The following is a 13261-nucleotide window of genomic DNA, read 5'->3' as shown; positions in this document are numbered from 1 at the left end:
GAAAATATGGGGGGGTGGGAGGGCAGAAAGTAAATGGGGTTTAAAGCAGATTCCCTTTTAAATACATTAAACCACATCTATTAAATATGTTTGAGGCTTGAAAAGTCATCCTCCACATTGCATACTGGATGAAGTACAAATCCTGTGGATGGTAGTTTCCAGGTAGCAAGTTTTGCAGCCAGATCATAGATAATCTCAAAGAGGATGGCACTGTGACAAACTATTCAGAAATCCTGCTCCTGACTTCCCCCGCAAGCTCTCATATTGCATTGGAGATGGTCCATTTGATTCAATTCCTCCCTCCCTTCCTCCTTACAGATCTCAAGTTTAAGTCTTGACTCAGAACTAATTTGTGAATGGAAGTTATCATGAGTAACAAGAGATCACACATTCTGCAAGAAGCTTATTAGACACTTGGAACCTGTTAAATTGAGGCTTTTCTTCAAGCAGATCAAGGAAATCACATCTCTGAGGCTGAAACTTTGCTTCTGGTTTTGTGCTTGTAGAGCACAGCAACAGGACTCCGATCCTTTCTATCTGATATGCACAAAAGTGAAATGCAGCCTAACGTTTCACCATGGCTGTTACAGACCATTTGTCCTGGGGCTACACAGAAGCTAGAGATCCTTATGACAAGAAGCTGAAAAACTATGTTTAAAATGCTATAAGGCATATTACAGAAGTTCCCTCTATAGTCCTTGATTTGGAGGGGGTGGGGAGCACTCAAGCTAGCCCTCCTGGCCATCACAGGGTTAATAAAATCTGCAATTCAAAACCAGCACATCTGCCATGTTTTCCAGTCTTGTCTGTCTAATAAATCTGGTTTCATACCATGTCTTTTCCTTTTCCCACAAGCTTAATGAGTAACTAGTTTGCCTCTGGTAACACTGCAGTTTTTATTGCAGTTTGTAGGAAGAGTACGGAGTTCTGCCTCCTTCTCCTGTCCCCTCTCTCCATAAGTATATTCAACACTTCAGGTAATGAAGAAAGGCTCTTTTTACTCATTTGGTAAATAATACAATATTTTATAGTTATAAGGCTCCATGCAAAGACTAATCCAGTCCTAAGTCTATAGGGGTTTTTTTAGAGCAGGTCCTTCATCATAATGTGAAATTTCATTGACTCTTGTGTAATCTCTCATTATACTAGTGGGACAAGTTCTTACTGCACACTCATGTCACTCATCTTTAATATCTATAAGCTTACAGCACAGCCTAATTCTTCCTCTTTCAAATCTGTCACACTCCTAGGGTAAAGGTCTTTCCAGTGGCAAACACATTACTCACAACATTCTGAATGACACACCTGTAACAAAGGACAAAGCTGAATTTACTTTTCTGATAAGCAAGTGGAAGAGCCGGTAACTTTCCAAGACTAAGATCCAGGTATTCTATGATCCTATTTCTTCCCTACTCTCAAACATGAAGGAACCAAATAAATATCTTTATTCCACTTTCTAATTGCAAATAATTTAAAATTAAAATAGTTATACTGAGAGGTCATCCATACAATTCAAGTACTAGAAGTTCAAGTGCCTAGGAGACAATATCTGAAAAAAAACTACAGACCTTTGCTGAATGAAGAATTTTCTGGGAGGTTAAGCAGAGGAGAGCAAGGGGAGGTTTCTACCCCTAACTGTTATGAAATTCAAACTTTAAAGCTATCCAGAGAGGATCTGTCCCCTTATCTCCTTCCATCAAAGAGGAAAAGAATTTTTCTTCTCAATTTGCAGAAAAGAATAACCATCTTGCTTTAATGGACACAGGATTTTCTACAGTAACTTTTGCCAAAGGATTTTCACTTCCTAATAGATTTTCACTTGCAATTGGTCTCAAAGACTCAGTTTCCCATATAGTTCTGTCAGACAACAACAACCAACAAGCCTAATATCTCTTCTACCAGCAGTGCTAGTCTCAGTTGCCCAAGAGCTAGAAACACATGAACACAAGCCCATGAAATTCAGCTAATAACTCTATCCTCTTTACATGGAGGGCAGACACTTCCAGCTGCTGCACTGCCTCAAGGAATTAGGCTGAACTATTTGTGGTGTGGGTGGGGAAGAGATTTTCAGGTCTCAGTCAGGTCTGGAGCAACAGTCCCAGCAAGTTCAATTAGTCACTCACCTCCCTTGTGTAAGATACAGAGCTAACCTCCTCCTCTTCTTCTATTTACATTTCAGTAATCTAAGTATCTAAGCCTATCTAACAAGTTTGAACATTTGAAACTAAAGCTAAGCTCATGCACTTCCCACCTGAGCTCTCAGGTGTATCAGCAATGGGAGTGCCTGACAGGAGAACTTCACATGTGAGCGTGGACTGCTGAATCCCACCAGGAATGGCCAGCTTCTCCAGGACAGACCTCCAGCCATAAAGGAGGTGTGTTAAAACAGAACTGCAGGCTATATAGAGGCTCCCCATGCTCTTCTGTGCCACAAGAAAATCTCCTTTTCTTTTGCATCTCCCCTCAGACAGTGTTTCTGTGATGAAGACCAGGAATCAGTGGTTTGCCTGGATATACCGTCATAAAGTTGTACGTGTTATGCAGCAGTGGGGAGGTCACATCTCCTGAACCTCAGACTCAGCTTTACCTCCACCTCATACAAATGTTGCAGTAGTAGCCCCCAACTTTGCATCAGATCAGTCAGATATTTCCTTCCTGCTATACCAGAGGATTTGTGTGTAGGAGTGACTTCGAAGTCACGTACCTCTAACAGTGAGCACCTGCTGAGGAGCCCTTGTATTAAAACCCAGAAGAGCAGCTACATACCTGGAAGGAGGTTGAAAACCATTCCTAGACACCTGGGCTTTGCAAATTTGATTCCCACAGCTGATAAAATGTAAACAAAAAGGGGTTTGACTTTCAAAAGAGGAAAGCCACAGCACTTTCCCAATGACAGATCAGGCATCCTCAGTTTCTGTGGGTGGGGCAGCAGAGCTAAAACAAGTCATGTAGAGCGGGTCTTTATTTTCCAGTGCTGTTTGTGTCAGGCTGGAACATGCCCTGATACTTATGTCATAAAAAATAGAAAGGCTTTTGTTTGATGTTAATCAGGCAATATAGTTAGCAGATTGATCATTAGACAAATTTCAAGTAGTAATTGCCACCTGCCGTCACTTTAGATGGGCCTTTAAACTTTCAAAGAAACAAAACCTGGTGACTGAGGGAAGGAAATCGAGAAATTTAGAGCACTGTTGGGAGATTTTATCATGCAAAAAGTATTCCTCAAGCCCTCTGAGGCTCAAATGTTCTTGTTTCCATCAAATAAACTAAATATTACAGCAGTTTGGCAGCCATTTATCTCAATCTCCTGCTTAAAATTAATTAGAAACAATCCAAAAAGCTTTCTTGTTTTTTTTACCTTTTTAAATCTTATTTTATCTTTTTTAAAACTGATCCACTGCTATGATTTGGAGAGATTTCTTTGAAACAGTTTAGCAGCTTTTATTAAAATCAAATTCAGTTGTGTTCATGCTATACTTACCATTGGCAATCTGCATCCGGGAATGCTGGGGAAGTCATGATGCTCCATGTGGTAGCCTACATTAAAGGTGAGCCAGTTCAGAGGTCCATAATAAGAGTATGTCTCATACCCTTTTAAGAACATGTAATGTTCTGCTATGAAGTGCCCGGAAATGGGATGTACACCCATGCAGAGAATTGTACCTGCTATTAAGTAAATAATGGGTTTGAGACCCCAAAGGTAGTAAATTATAAGGTCTATAGAAAACTGGACAAGAGCGTTAAGAATTTCCATCCGTGTAATTGCTTTGGGATTCACATACAGTGGTCTCAGACTATAGAAAAGAGGTTGGAGGAAAAGCCAAAGCAGTTTCCGAAATGGCGTACAGAAGAACCAGCCTTCAAAGTCTGTAGGAATGTCCACATCCAGGTTGTCCCCACCAAGGTACCGATGATGGTCAATGTGGTATTTCTTGAAGGAGGCAGAATAAGGGATGCCAACTGGCAAGTTGGCAAAGACTGCAAACCATCGGTTCCACTTGGCCTGCTTGTTCCCAAAGGCAACGTTGTGTGAAATATCGTGGATGGCTAGGGTGAGTGAATGGTTGATGCAACCCCCAAAAGCATAAGCCCAGAAGAAAATCCATTTCCAAGATAAATCTTTCACCAGGTAGCATGCTAGAAACTGTATGAAAACCATTCCAGATACAATCCACTTTAAATGTGGATCTGGTCCCATCAGAGTCTTGATCTCTGGATACTTTGCTGAAGTGAAAAATGTAGAGAAAAATCTCATTAGATCACAGTTAGGGAAACATTATCACTACTGAGACTCTCTATTTTTATCACCTTATGTTTGAGGCCCTAGTTCTATAAAACGGCAATTCCGAAGTAGGGTTGCCACTACAATGAAAGCTTTACTAACATATCGGCTCCATTCCCGCTTCCAGCACCATGTCCAGTTGTGCTTGATATTGATAGATATAGATATGTATAGACATATATTTTTAAAAAAATACACTGATGATCAATACATGGCATCATGTGTCTTCACAGTTATGAGTATTAGTATGACAAAACCCACCAGATTTAAGCTCTAAGAAGCACCTTCTGTCGAGTTTTTAATTTATTTTTTCTTCTTTGCCCAGTCCAGATGCTATTTTCCACAAAGGACATACAACTGCCTTCTTTGTAGCCTTTCACACTGTTGCTTTAGACATACTAGCAGAGGAAAGAAGGCTGAGCAACAGGCTCGCCAGGTTTTGCTTTGTGGTTAGATGACAAATGTATCATTAAAAAAGAATTCCTAAGTATTTGAGTGTTCACCAGTGCTTACACCATGTACAACTCTTTGCACATGGTTACATCACAAGAAAGTCAGTAATATTATCAGGAATTTGTAAGACACAGAAAATTTTTCTCTGATCCCATTTATTAGCCTGTTCCCAAGTGACGTACCAAAACCAGGCATGAAAGTCATGTCAATAATCCCACAACAGCTTCATGTGGCCTCATGTATACTGCATATGAGAGACATGGGCTGGGCTTGCCAGGTCTGCCTCATGTCAGGCCAGGACCAACTTCATGATCTGTGGTTCTCCTGGCCATTCATTTATCCTCTTAAGAAAAAGAAAATACCCAGAAGTACAGCTTATCTTCTGGGTGCTGTTCATTGCTTCAGGTCTCTTCTTTATAAACTCACACTTCTCACTTCCAGTATTAACTTACACATTAATTTTTCCACTGTTTTATGGCTTTTACCCACCTACTGGCCTCTCTTCTTTAACTCATACTCTGTATTTCTCAATAATTAAAACTTATGCAGATAAGACCATAGGACAAGACACTTATTCTGAACCCTGAGATTACATAGTGTGTCCCTGCAAGTTTGATAGGCCCATTTTATGAATACAAAAGTAAATATCATCTGACTGTCACAGTACAATACCAATGCAATAAAATCAGATTATAATTATTCGCATCTATGCAGCTGTATATACTATAAACAAATGCTGGAGACAATACACATAACTTCATGTGACCTTGCAAGCAGTGGCAGGTACTGAGTGCAGGATGCAGAGAAGGGTTTTTTATAGGAGTGAACCCTGAAAAGTTTGCAGAAGTTCAGAGATGAAGCACTATTTAAGGAAGCAGGTTGATGTGGTTATGCTCTGCAACCATTCCAACAACTTTTGAGCCTGTTGGCCAACTTCAGCCCAGCTTGACAGAGGTTAGAGACAAAAAAGATTACACAAGTGCTGTGGAACATGATGAGGAAAGACATATTCTCAGTTCTTCCTCTTGTGAGGACAAGGGGACATGCAAGAGAGAGATTTTCTAAGTGGTGGGAAAAAAGTTCACATCTTTCCAAAGTCAGACAAACTTTTGGATAAAAATCCCTGGCAAGCCCAGCATTTTTTGTTTTGCTGTTTTATTTTTGTCCTTGTTTTTGCAGTTTTTGAAATTACAGTTTTCACACTAGAAATGCTAACGTGCTTGAAATTGTTCTCTGGTACCTAGACAGGTACAAAAATTTTACACACAGTGTTGGGATATTCACTCTAAAGAATAACCTGATGTAATGACCTGGTCAGAAAATCTGTTACAGAAACAGAATTTTATGTAGCTTAATGTCCTGCTTAGGGGCATCTGTCCAAAACCCAGAAAACCCTTTAATAAATCAAGCCACCTCAAATTTTCAGTCACACAGTTTGTAGAGATAAGATACTGCTGTTACCAGAAGAGATGAATAAATGTAAAACAATCAAATCTGTTCCTCAGCCTGGTCAAACTGGGGCCACTTTGACAAAAAAGAAAAAAAAATTAATGGGATGGGAAAATGACTAAGAGATGCTTTATACTGTAGTTTGAGAACAATGAAGGTTATCAACCTCGTTCTTTTTGTGGGAGCTAACAAGGATTGCAGGCTACATTTAAGAGGACTCAGGGTAGTAACTGCCAACCAACAGCAACAGTGTCTGCAAGCAGCAATGCAGGTAGGTTGCATTTATCACAGGTGACAGCTATTAAATAACTTGCTAGGGTTTAATATTAAATTCAACACATGATTAACTCCCCTCCAACAGTAGATTTTTGCATACTAGTTAAACCACAATACTGTATCTGTTTATCATTAATACTGATAAACCCTTCCCTTTTTCACAGCATGGAGAAACCTCCTGGAGGCTGAGAGGTGAGGCTGCTAGGCTCACTCCAGGCTGAAAGCCCTGCTGGCGGAGCGGCCTGCCAGAGACCTAAATGTTGAATACTGACCCTTTCAAAACTTGAGGTCAAACCCTTTTCAGTGAGACACATTTAATCTCAGATTAAGTGATCCTGATGACTGCAGTTTATATATAAAATGTTGACACAGCGATGTGGCAACATAAATATGTATCTCATTTTTCCCTTGTGTTCATGCCTTGCAGTTAGCTGAAGGAATGCTAGTAAGGCAAGGTAGAGTACTTAGAGCTGAAATACCTGGACAACCCTGTAAGGCTGCTGTGACAAGTGTCTGTAGGTGCTGCATAAACCAGACATCAGCCATCTGCACATCCCAAAGGCAATGGAGAATCAGAGAAAGGGCCACTGTGCAGTGCTGAACCAGGAGCCATAAAGGACTATCAGACCTGTGGCAGACACACAATAAAGATCACCTTCATTTCCTACACACTGCACTTCGAGACGTAAACAGACACCTACTCTCCACTCTTGAGACTGCTAGAGTTTCACACTACGAGGCATATGAGCAGAGATTTTCAACATGCTGCTCTTTCATGAATTGCTTCCATTTTGGTCTTCCTGAGCACTTTTCCATTGTAAAATTGATGAGCTTCTATATGGCCAGAATCCATTGCTTCCCAGAAAGCACCAGGTCAGGGTTAATACATGACAGTGGGCATAAAATGTAATCTATAGTGAGTTCTTCATTATGCATAATCATGGCATAGAGGAAGCACAGGAATAGGAGAAAAAAACCCACATCATTCAGCCCTTCTAGATAAGGGGGGAGGGACACACCCACAAAGTTATGTGACCACATGGGACCAGGATTTGCCCTTTAGAGTCTAACAGGACAAGAACAGCTCCAGCTACTCTGATGTCTCCACAGCACATTCTCCAGCCTCCATCTTATTGAAATAGTCCCTTAGCTCAGCCTGACAGACAGCTTATCCACATGCACTGGTTCCAGTTGTCCAGACTGAGCCGCTGTACTGCCATTTGGCAGGTGGGGATACTGGTGTAGATGTACAGTAGTGAAGAAGCATGACTTTTCTGTCTCCAAGGTCAACATACTGCAAAAGCAGTGCAGGCATTTTAGTAGAGTGAGTAGATGTAGTTACTAATTCTGCCCAGACAGCTCCATGGACTTTATCCCATAACCTCAGAGCAGCTGAAATCTGTACCACGATGATGAAAGACAGCGTTTCCCACTTGTACAACAGTGTGGATGAAAGAACAGCAGTCAAGAGAGAACAAATGCTCAAGTATATTTTCAGAAGTGTTCACTATTCTGTAACAACTCATTTACTGAGTTTTTTCATGGAGATCACTCTGCTGTTGTGTGTAAGCATCAGTCACCTGTCTAGAGGCTTTCTTCACTCTGAAACACTACTGACAAATTATTCTCATTACACTTTTTTTTTCTTTAATGTTCCTCTATGGAGACCCAGAAGCACTCACCATAGCCCTACAGTGATCCTCAGTTAGGGCTGGAGTAATTGTTCCTGGAGAAGCTGCCAGTCACTAGTTCCTGGTGTTCCTCCTCAAGAGACAGCAAATATCTTGTTCTGAACCCTCACTCATTCTCTGTTCCCACTGACAGTGTTCCCGAGATGACTCAGCAGACACACAGTTAGACCTCAGTGATGGCACCAGACAATTTCTCGCTGATGTGACACCAAATACTTAGCACTTGCACATTTTGGCATACATGGGATTTGGATGTAGGCAAGAGCAGGAGCTGTCCCCAAACACAGAAGTGATATAGAATAAAGAAGAAACATAGAAGAAAGAAGCAGCAGCCCTGGCCACATCCATGAGAAGCTAGTAGTAACAAGAGAAGAAAATTAATTTCTTCATCTTCCTTTATTTTGACCACCAGTGCAGCATACTGGTATAGTCAAAGTGGAGATACTACTCAGTATAAGACTTCTAGAAGGCCAGCTAAAGAGAAGGGGTGGGGTGGGGGTGGATGTTGTCTCTGTGATGCTGCTGTCCTGGACTACATTCTGTTGACTATAAGTCCATATCAGAACAAATAAGGGACACCAGGGACAGGATGTTAGCTTTACTACCCCATGTCCTATGCTGGAGATGGTATTTGTACAAAAAAAACCCCAAAACAAAATAAGTCAGTTTGCTGACATGATAGTGTTTTGCCTTTTAGCAGCTCAGCTCATGAACATGCTCAGAAACAGCGCAGCACACTTGAGTCCAGGAAAGACCTGGACCTGTTGGAGGGGTTCCAGAGGAGGGCTACAAAAATGATCAGAGGGATGGGACACCTCCTCTGTGAGGAAAGGCTGAGAGAGTTGGGGTTGTTCAGCCTGGAGAAGGCTCTGGGGAGACCCTATTGCAACCTTTCAGCATAAAGGGGGCTTATAAGAAAGAGAACAGACTTTTTAGAAGGGCCTGTTGCAATAGGACAAAAGGTAATGGTTTTAAACTAAAAGAGGCTAGATTTAGACTAGATATAATGCAAAAATTTTTTACAATGAGGATGGTGAAATACTAGAACAGGTTGCCCAGAGTGGTGGTAGATGCTCCATCCCTGGAAGCATTAAAGGTCAAGTTGGACAGGGCTCTGAGCAACCTGATCTAGTTGAAGTCCCTGCTCATGGCATGGTGGTTGGACTAGATGAGCTTTAAAAGTCCCTTCCAACCCAAACTATTCTATGATTAATTCAAACGACATACAAGCTAGGACACAGGTAGAACACACACAGAGGACAACATGCACAACAAAAGCTTTTGACTGCAGTCTCCTGCTCCCTCCAGTATGCAAACTAATAAGAAACCTTTTGGGCCCAACTAACTACACAGAAGTTTTATATACCCACTGTGCAAGGGCAAGGGTCTTAATCTTGTATTTGCTACCCACAAGCTGCTAATTTGCTTTGTATAAGCTGGTCCAAGGGAGCTGGGTCACCCAGAAGTGGCCACCAGAGGCAAAGCACTGCAGTGGTGCCACATTGTCAGTATTGACAGAGATGGACAGTGTCAGCACATCATTATGACAGAAGCTATTACCTATTAATTTATGCTTGCTTATTAGCTGGTTCAGAGTAAAGGGATGTAGGAGTGCTAGAAAGAGGACTTCCAGTTCCTTGTGGAACAAAAACCTGCAACATGGAGTAAGCTGAAGCCTTCAGTTGCACTTAATACATTTTCAGCAGAAGTCTACAAGCACCTAAAACAATGACTTTCTGCTCCTGTGATTTATCTTATAAGTGATCCCCACAGGGAACTGGCATGAGCAATGAGATAGCAGCTATTCTAAAGGCGCTCATCAGAGAGCATGCACATCAGTTGCAGCACTGTGCCCACGTACTGCAGCATAAAGGGGAAACAAACTCATAGTTTCTTCGCCAAAAGCATATGTAATTCAGAGCTTTGATTTAAGCTAAGGAGATAAGCATCTTGCACATTTCAGTAGGTATAATTTATCAGAATTTTCATAAATGTGAGGTTTAAATAGGCAACAGAAGAGTCAGCTGGAATAAATAGCAGACTCTAAATAAGTGAACAGAGCTGGAAGCTATTATACTCAGATCAGCTAAATGCTAAAATAAAATGGATTTTGGCCTTTTTATTTTGTTCTACCTCCCCCACCCCCCAGGCTAACATGTCAGCCTTTCTACAGGATGAAGTAAATATAACACACTTGCACCATCTCCACTCCAAAATAACTTGCCAAAGAACCAATTATATAATTACTAATTATTCTTCAATGTTGGATCATATTCAGATGCTCCTGGCCTACCCTGAGCAACACTGATTCAGCCCTAATCCTCAGCAGAAAACAAGTGCTTTCCTAAGGATCTTGTGAGGCAAGATACTTTCTGACCAACCTACAGTAATTTTATAAAGTTAGATCCAACCCACAGCACAAATAATATCATTCTTTCCATGCCATGACATACTGTTCATTGCTTGCATTTGGAAAACTGTTTGCAGGTGAAATGACCATTTTCTGTGTTCTTATGGTGTCACTCGCACCTAAGCAAGGATTTTTTCATCTTCTCTCAAGACCAAAAAACCACCAACACTTCCCACTGAGCAAGACCATAGTTCTTCAAGTGCTTCAATCCAACAGACCCTTACTGCCATTATGTAGAAATCTTATTTCTGCTAGAAGTAGATATCCTCTACATTGTATATCCCTGTAATATCACTTGTATAATGATACAGCAAGGCTAAGCAGATCCAAATAATAAAAACTTTCTTCCATCAGGTAAGTTTTTCGCTAGGTCTTTCCCTAACACAGCTCACTGTTACAGCATTACAGAAATCCCAGTCTGTAATGTAAAAATCCAATCTGACACAAGACAGTAAGAGCTTTTCATAAACAATAGAGTGAGAGAACAACAATGAAACAACTCAATTTCATAAACTGAAAAGTGTGAATAACATGTTCAGGAACATGAATAATGTGATCAGGGTCGAAGTGCCAGCTTGGCAAGAGATCTCCACTGTAACCTAGAAGCAGTTGGCAACTCGACAGTACCAAACACAAGCTATATTTTAATACCTAGAGTCTAAGAGGAAGATACTACAAACAGATAAGAAATAAACTATCATCTCTCCCCTGCAGAAAATGTTGATCTATTTGCGGGTATGGTTATAGCTGTTAGGAACTGCATCCCTGGTAGGTTCAGCTAGTGCAACAGTGTCCTGCCATAGCTTCCAGCCAGACCAATTTATATGCACAGCTCACAGCTCTGCTGCTTCACTGGAACACTGCTCAAGTGCCCAGAGAAGTTGTGGATGCCTCATTCCTGGAAGTATTCAAGGCCAGGTTGGACGGGGCTTTGAGAAACCTGAGCTAGTGAAAGGTGTCCCTGCCCATGGCAGGGGAATTGGACTCACAGAGTTATCATTTAGACATACCATCATGGACTACAAGTCTTGTAGACACCTGGCTACTAACTCTGAAGCCAGGGCACACAACTTTGTGATGGACCATTACTATCTCTCAGTTTCTCTATTGAACATATTGGGGCAACAGCTGAAGGACACACCACTTAGGGAGAAAGGAAGTGCCTTATATGTTGTCAGTTTGCCCATATTCTTTTCCTAATGGATAATTTCAATTTGCAAATCCAAGTAGCCAGGTCTGAGAGATCAACATTTCAAAAACCTGCAGCCTAAATGAAATAAACCAAGTTTCAGTGCTTAGCAACTAAATCATTAACCATTGGAAGGAAAATATTTCCTTCACCAGCATGGAATGCTGTCCCCAAGGCATTCCTATATACAAAAAAAAAATAAAGCAAAATACATGGATATTTACAGATATTCGTTCATATGTATGTAAGATTCTTACAGTGCACTCCAGATCAATAGACCTTAGACACTTTGGTAAATACATACTCTAGATACCAGGAGTTTGCTGACCCTCCGGCTTTGAACAATACAGTGATGATCATTATAGCAGTATCATATGGAATATCATTATAGTTTCCAAACCTTTTGGTAACATTTTAGTATTCAGGACACTAGTTTCATAATCCATTCTGCCTTGTCAGACACAGATTGTTCTGCTGACATCTTCCAAGTCTCTCTTACCATGTTGTATTTCTCTAGGGCGGGGGGAGCTGTGAGGAAGGAGATGGACCTTGATACCAATTGCTCGTTCTGAACCCAAAGAGAGTGGGGGCAAAACCTCGGCAAGTATTCAGTTGAAAGGTCCTAAAAAGAGTTTGCTGCAGCAAGAGTAAGGCAGTGCAACCACTCCAGTAACTCCTTACAATACAACTTCATCGTGCTTTCCAGTCCCCACTCTACAGCAGGACCAGGAAAGCAAGAGATTAGCAAGGGAAGAGACCCACCATACACACTCCCACCCATAGTTTACCAGAACATAGTCCCCTTAACTGAAAGTATGAGTAGCATGACACCAAGAAGCATCATTTTATGTAATGGCATCATTTAACTCGCTACCATGATTACATGGTAAAATAATTATTATTTGCCTAGATGTAATTCAAACCTGGACTGGATTATTCCACCACCACAACTATACCAGAAATGCTTTTGTAATTTAGATTGATCTTGAATTAATCTATTAGATTGTGGAGGAGTGAGGAAAGTACACCTAATTATCACAGACCCTGAAGAGCATCTCACCCACAAGCTTCAGTGCCTTACTTTATAAGAGATCTTTGAAAACTTTATCCTACTCATTAGGTGAAAGAAAAAAAAGACAACACAAATAAAAACAGGGGAAAAAAAAAACAACAACAAAGCCAACCTTCTTTATTAATAAAATGTTGAAAATATATTTTCGGGAAATACTCAACAATATTCTGCAACAATTCTGAATTATTAGTTCTTCTCAGAAACCATCTTCAGAGAAGCCCAAACCAAAAGCAAAAACCTCCCAACCCAACGTACTCATGTGCGCAGTTAAATGCTGCGTGTGCAACATGAACATCCAGGAGCATACCTTGTCCCTGACGAGCAGCGGGGACTTCCCATTGTTCTCAGCAAACACTCACCCGCATCCTCATTTATTTCTTTGCACTACCAAGACCCCGGGGAGACCTGCCGGCGGGAGAAAGCCCCGCCAACGCCCGCC

At 41.1% G+C, this 13261-nt stretch overlaps 1 protein-coding gene across 1 annotated transcript in view; it reads right to left on the bottom strand.

The window, feature by feature from the left end:
* The window catches only part of DEGS2 (delta 4-desaturase, sphingolipid 2), an 18098-nt gene extending 4859 nt beyond the window's left edge, over positions 1 to 13239 (bottom strand). The window contains exons 1-2 of the mRNA XM_026849652.1: positions 13130 to 13239; positions 3482 to 4224 (exon numbers count right to left, since the gene is read on the bottom strand). Coding sequence (XP_026705453.1) covers positions 3482 to 4198 — 717 coding nt within the window. The 5' untranslated portion in view covers positions 4199 to 4224; positions 13130 to 13239. The remainder of the gene's footprint in view (positions 1 to 3481; positions 4225 to 13129) is intronic.
* Positions 13240 to 13261: the final 22 nt, after the last annotated feature.

The sequence above is a fragment of the Athene cunicularia genome (genome assembly GCF_003259725.1).
Source record: "Athene cunicularia isolate RWA chromosome 5 unlocalized genomic scaffold, athCun1 chr5_part1, whole genome shotgun sequence".
Taxonomy (NCBI): domain Eukaryota; kingdom Metazoa; phylum Chordata; class Aves; order Strigiformes; family Strigidae; genus Athene; species Athene cunicularia.
Note: the sequence above shows the minus strand (reverse complement) of the source record. Positions and strands in the feature narration are given on the sequence as shown.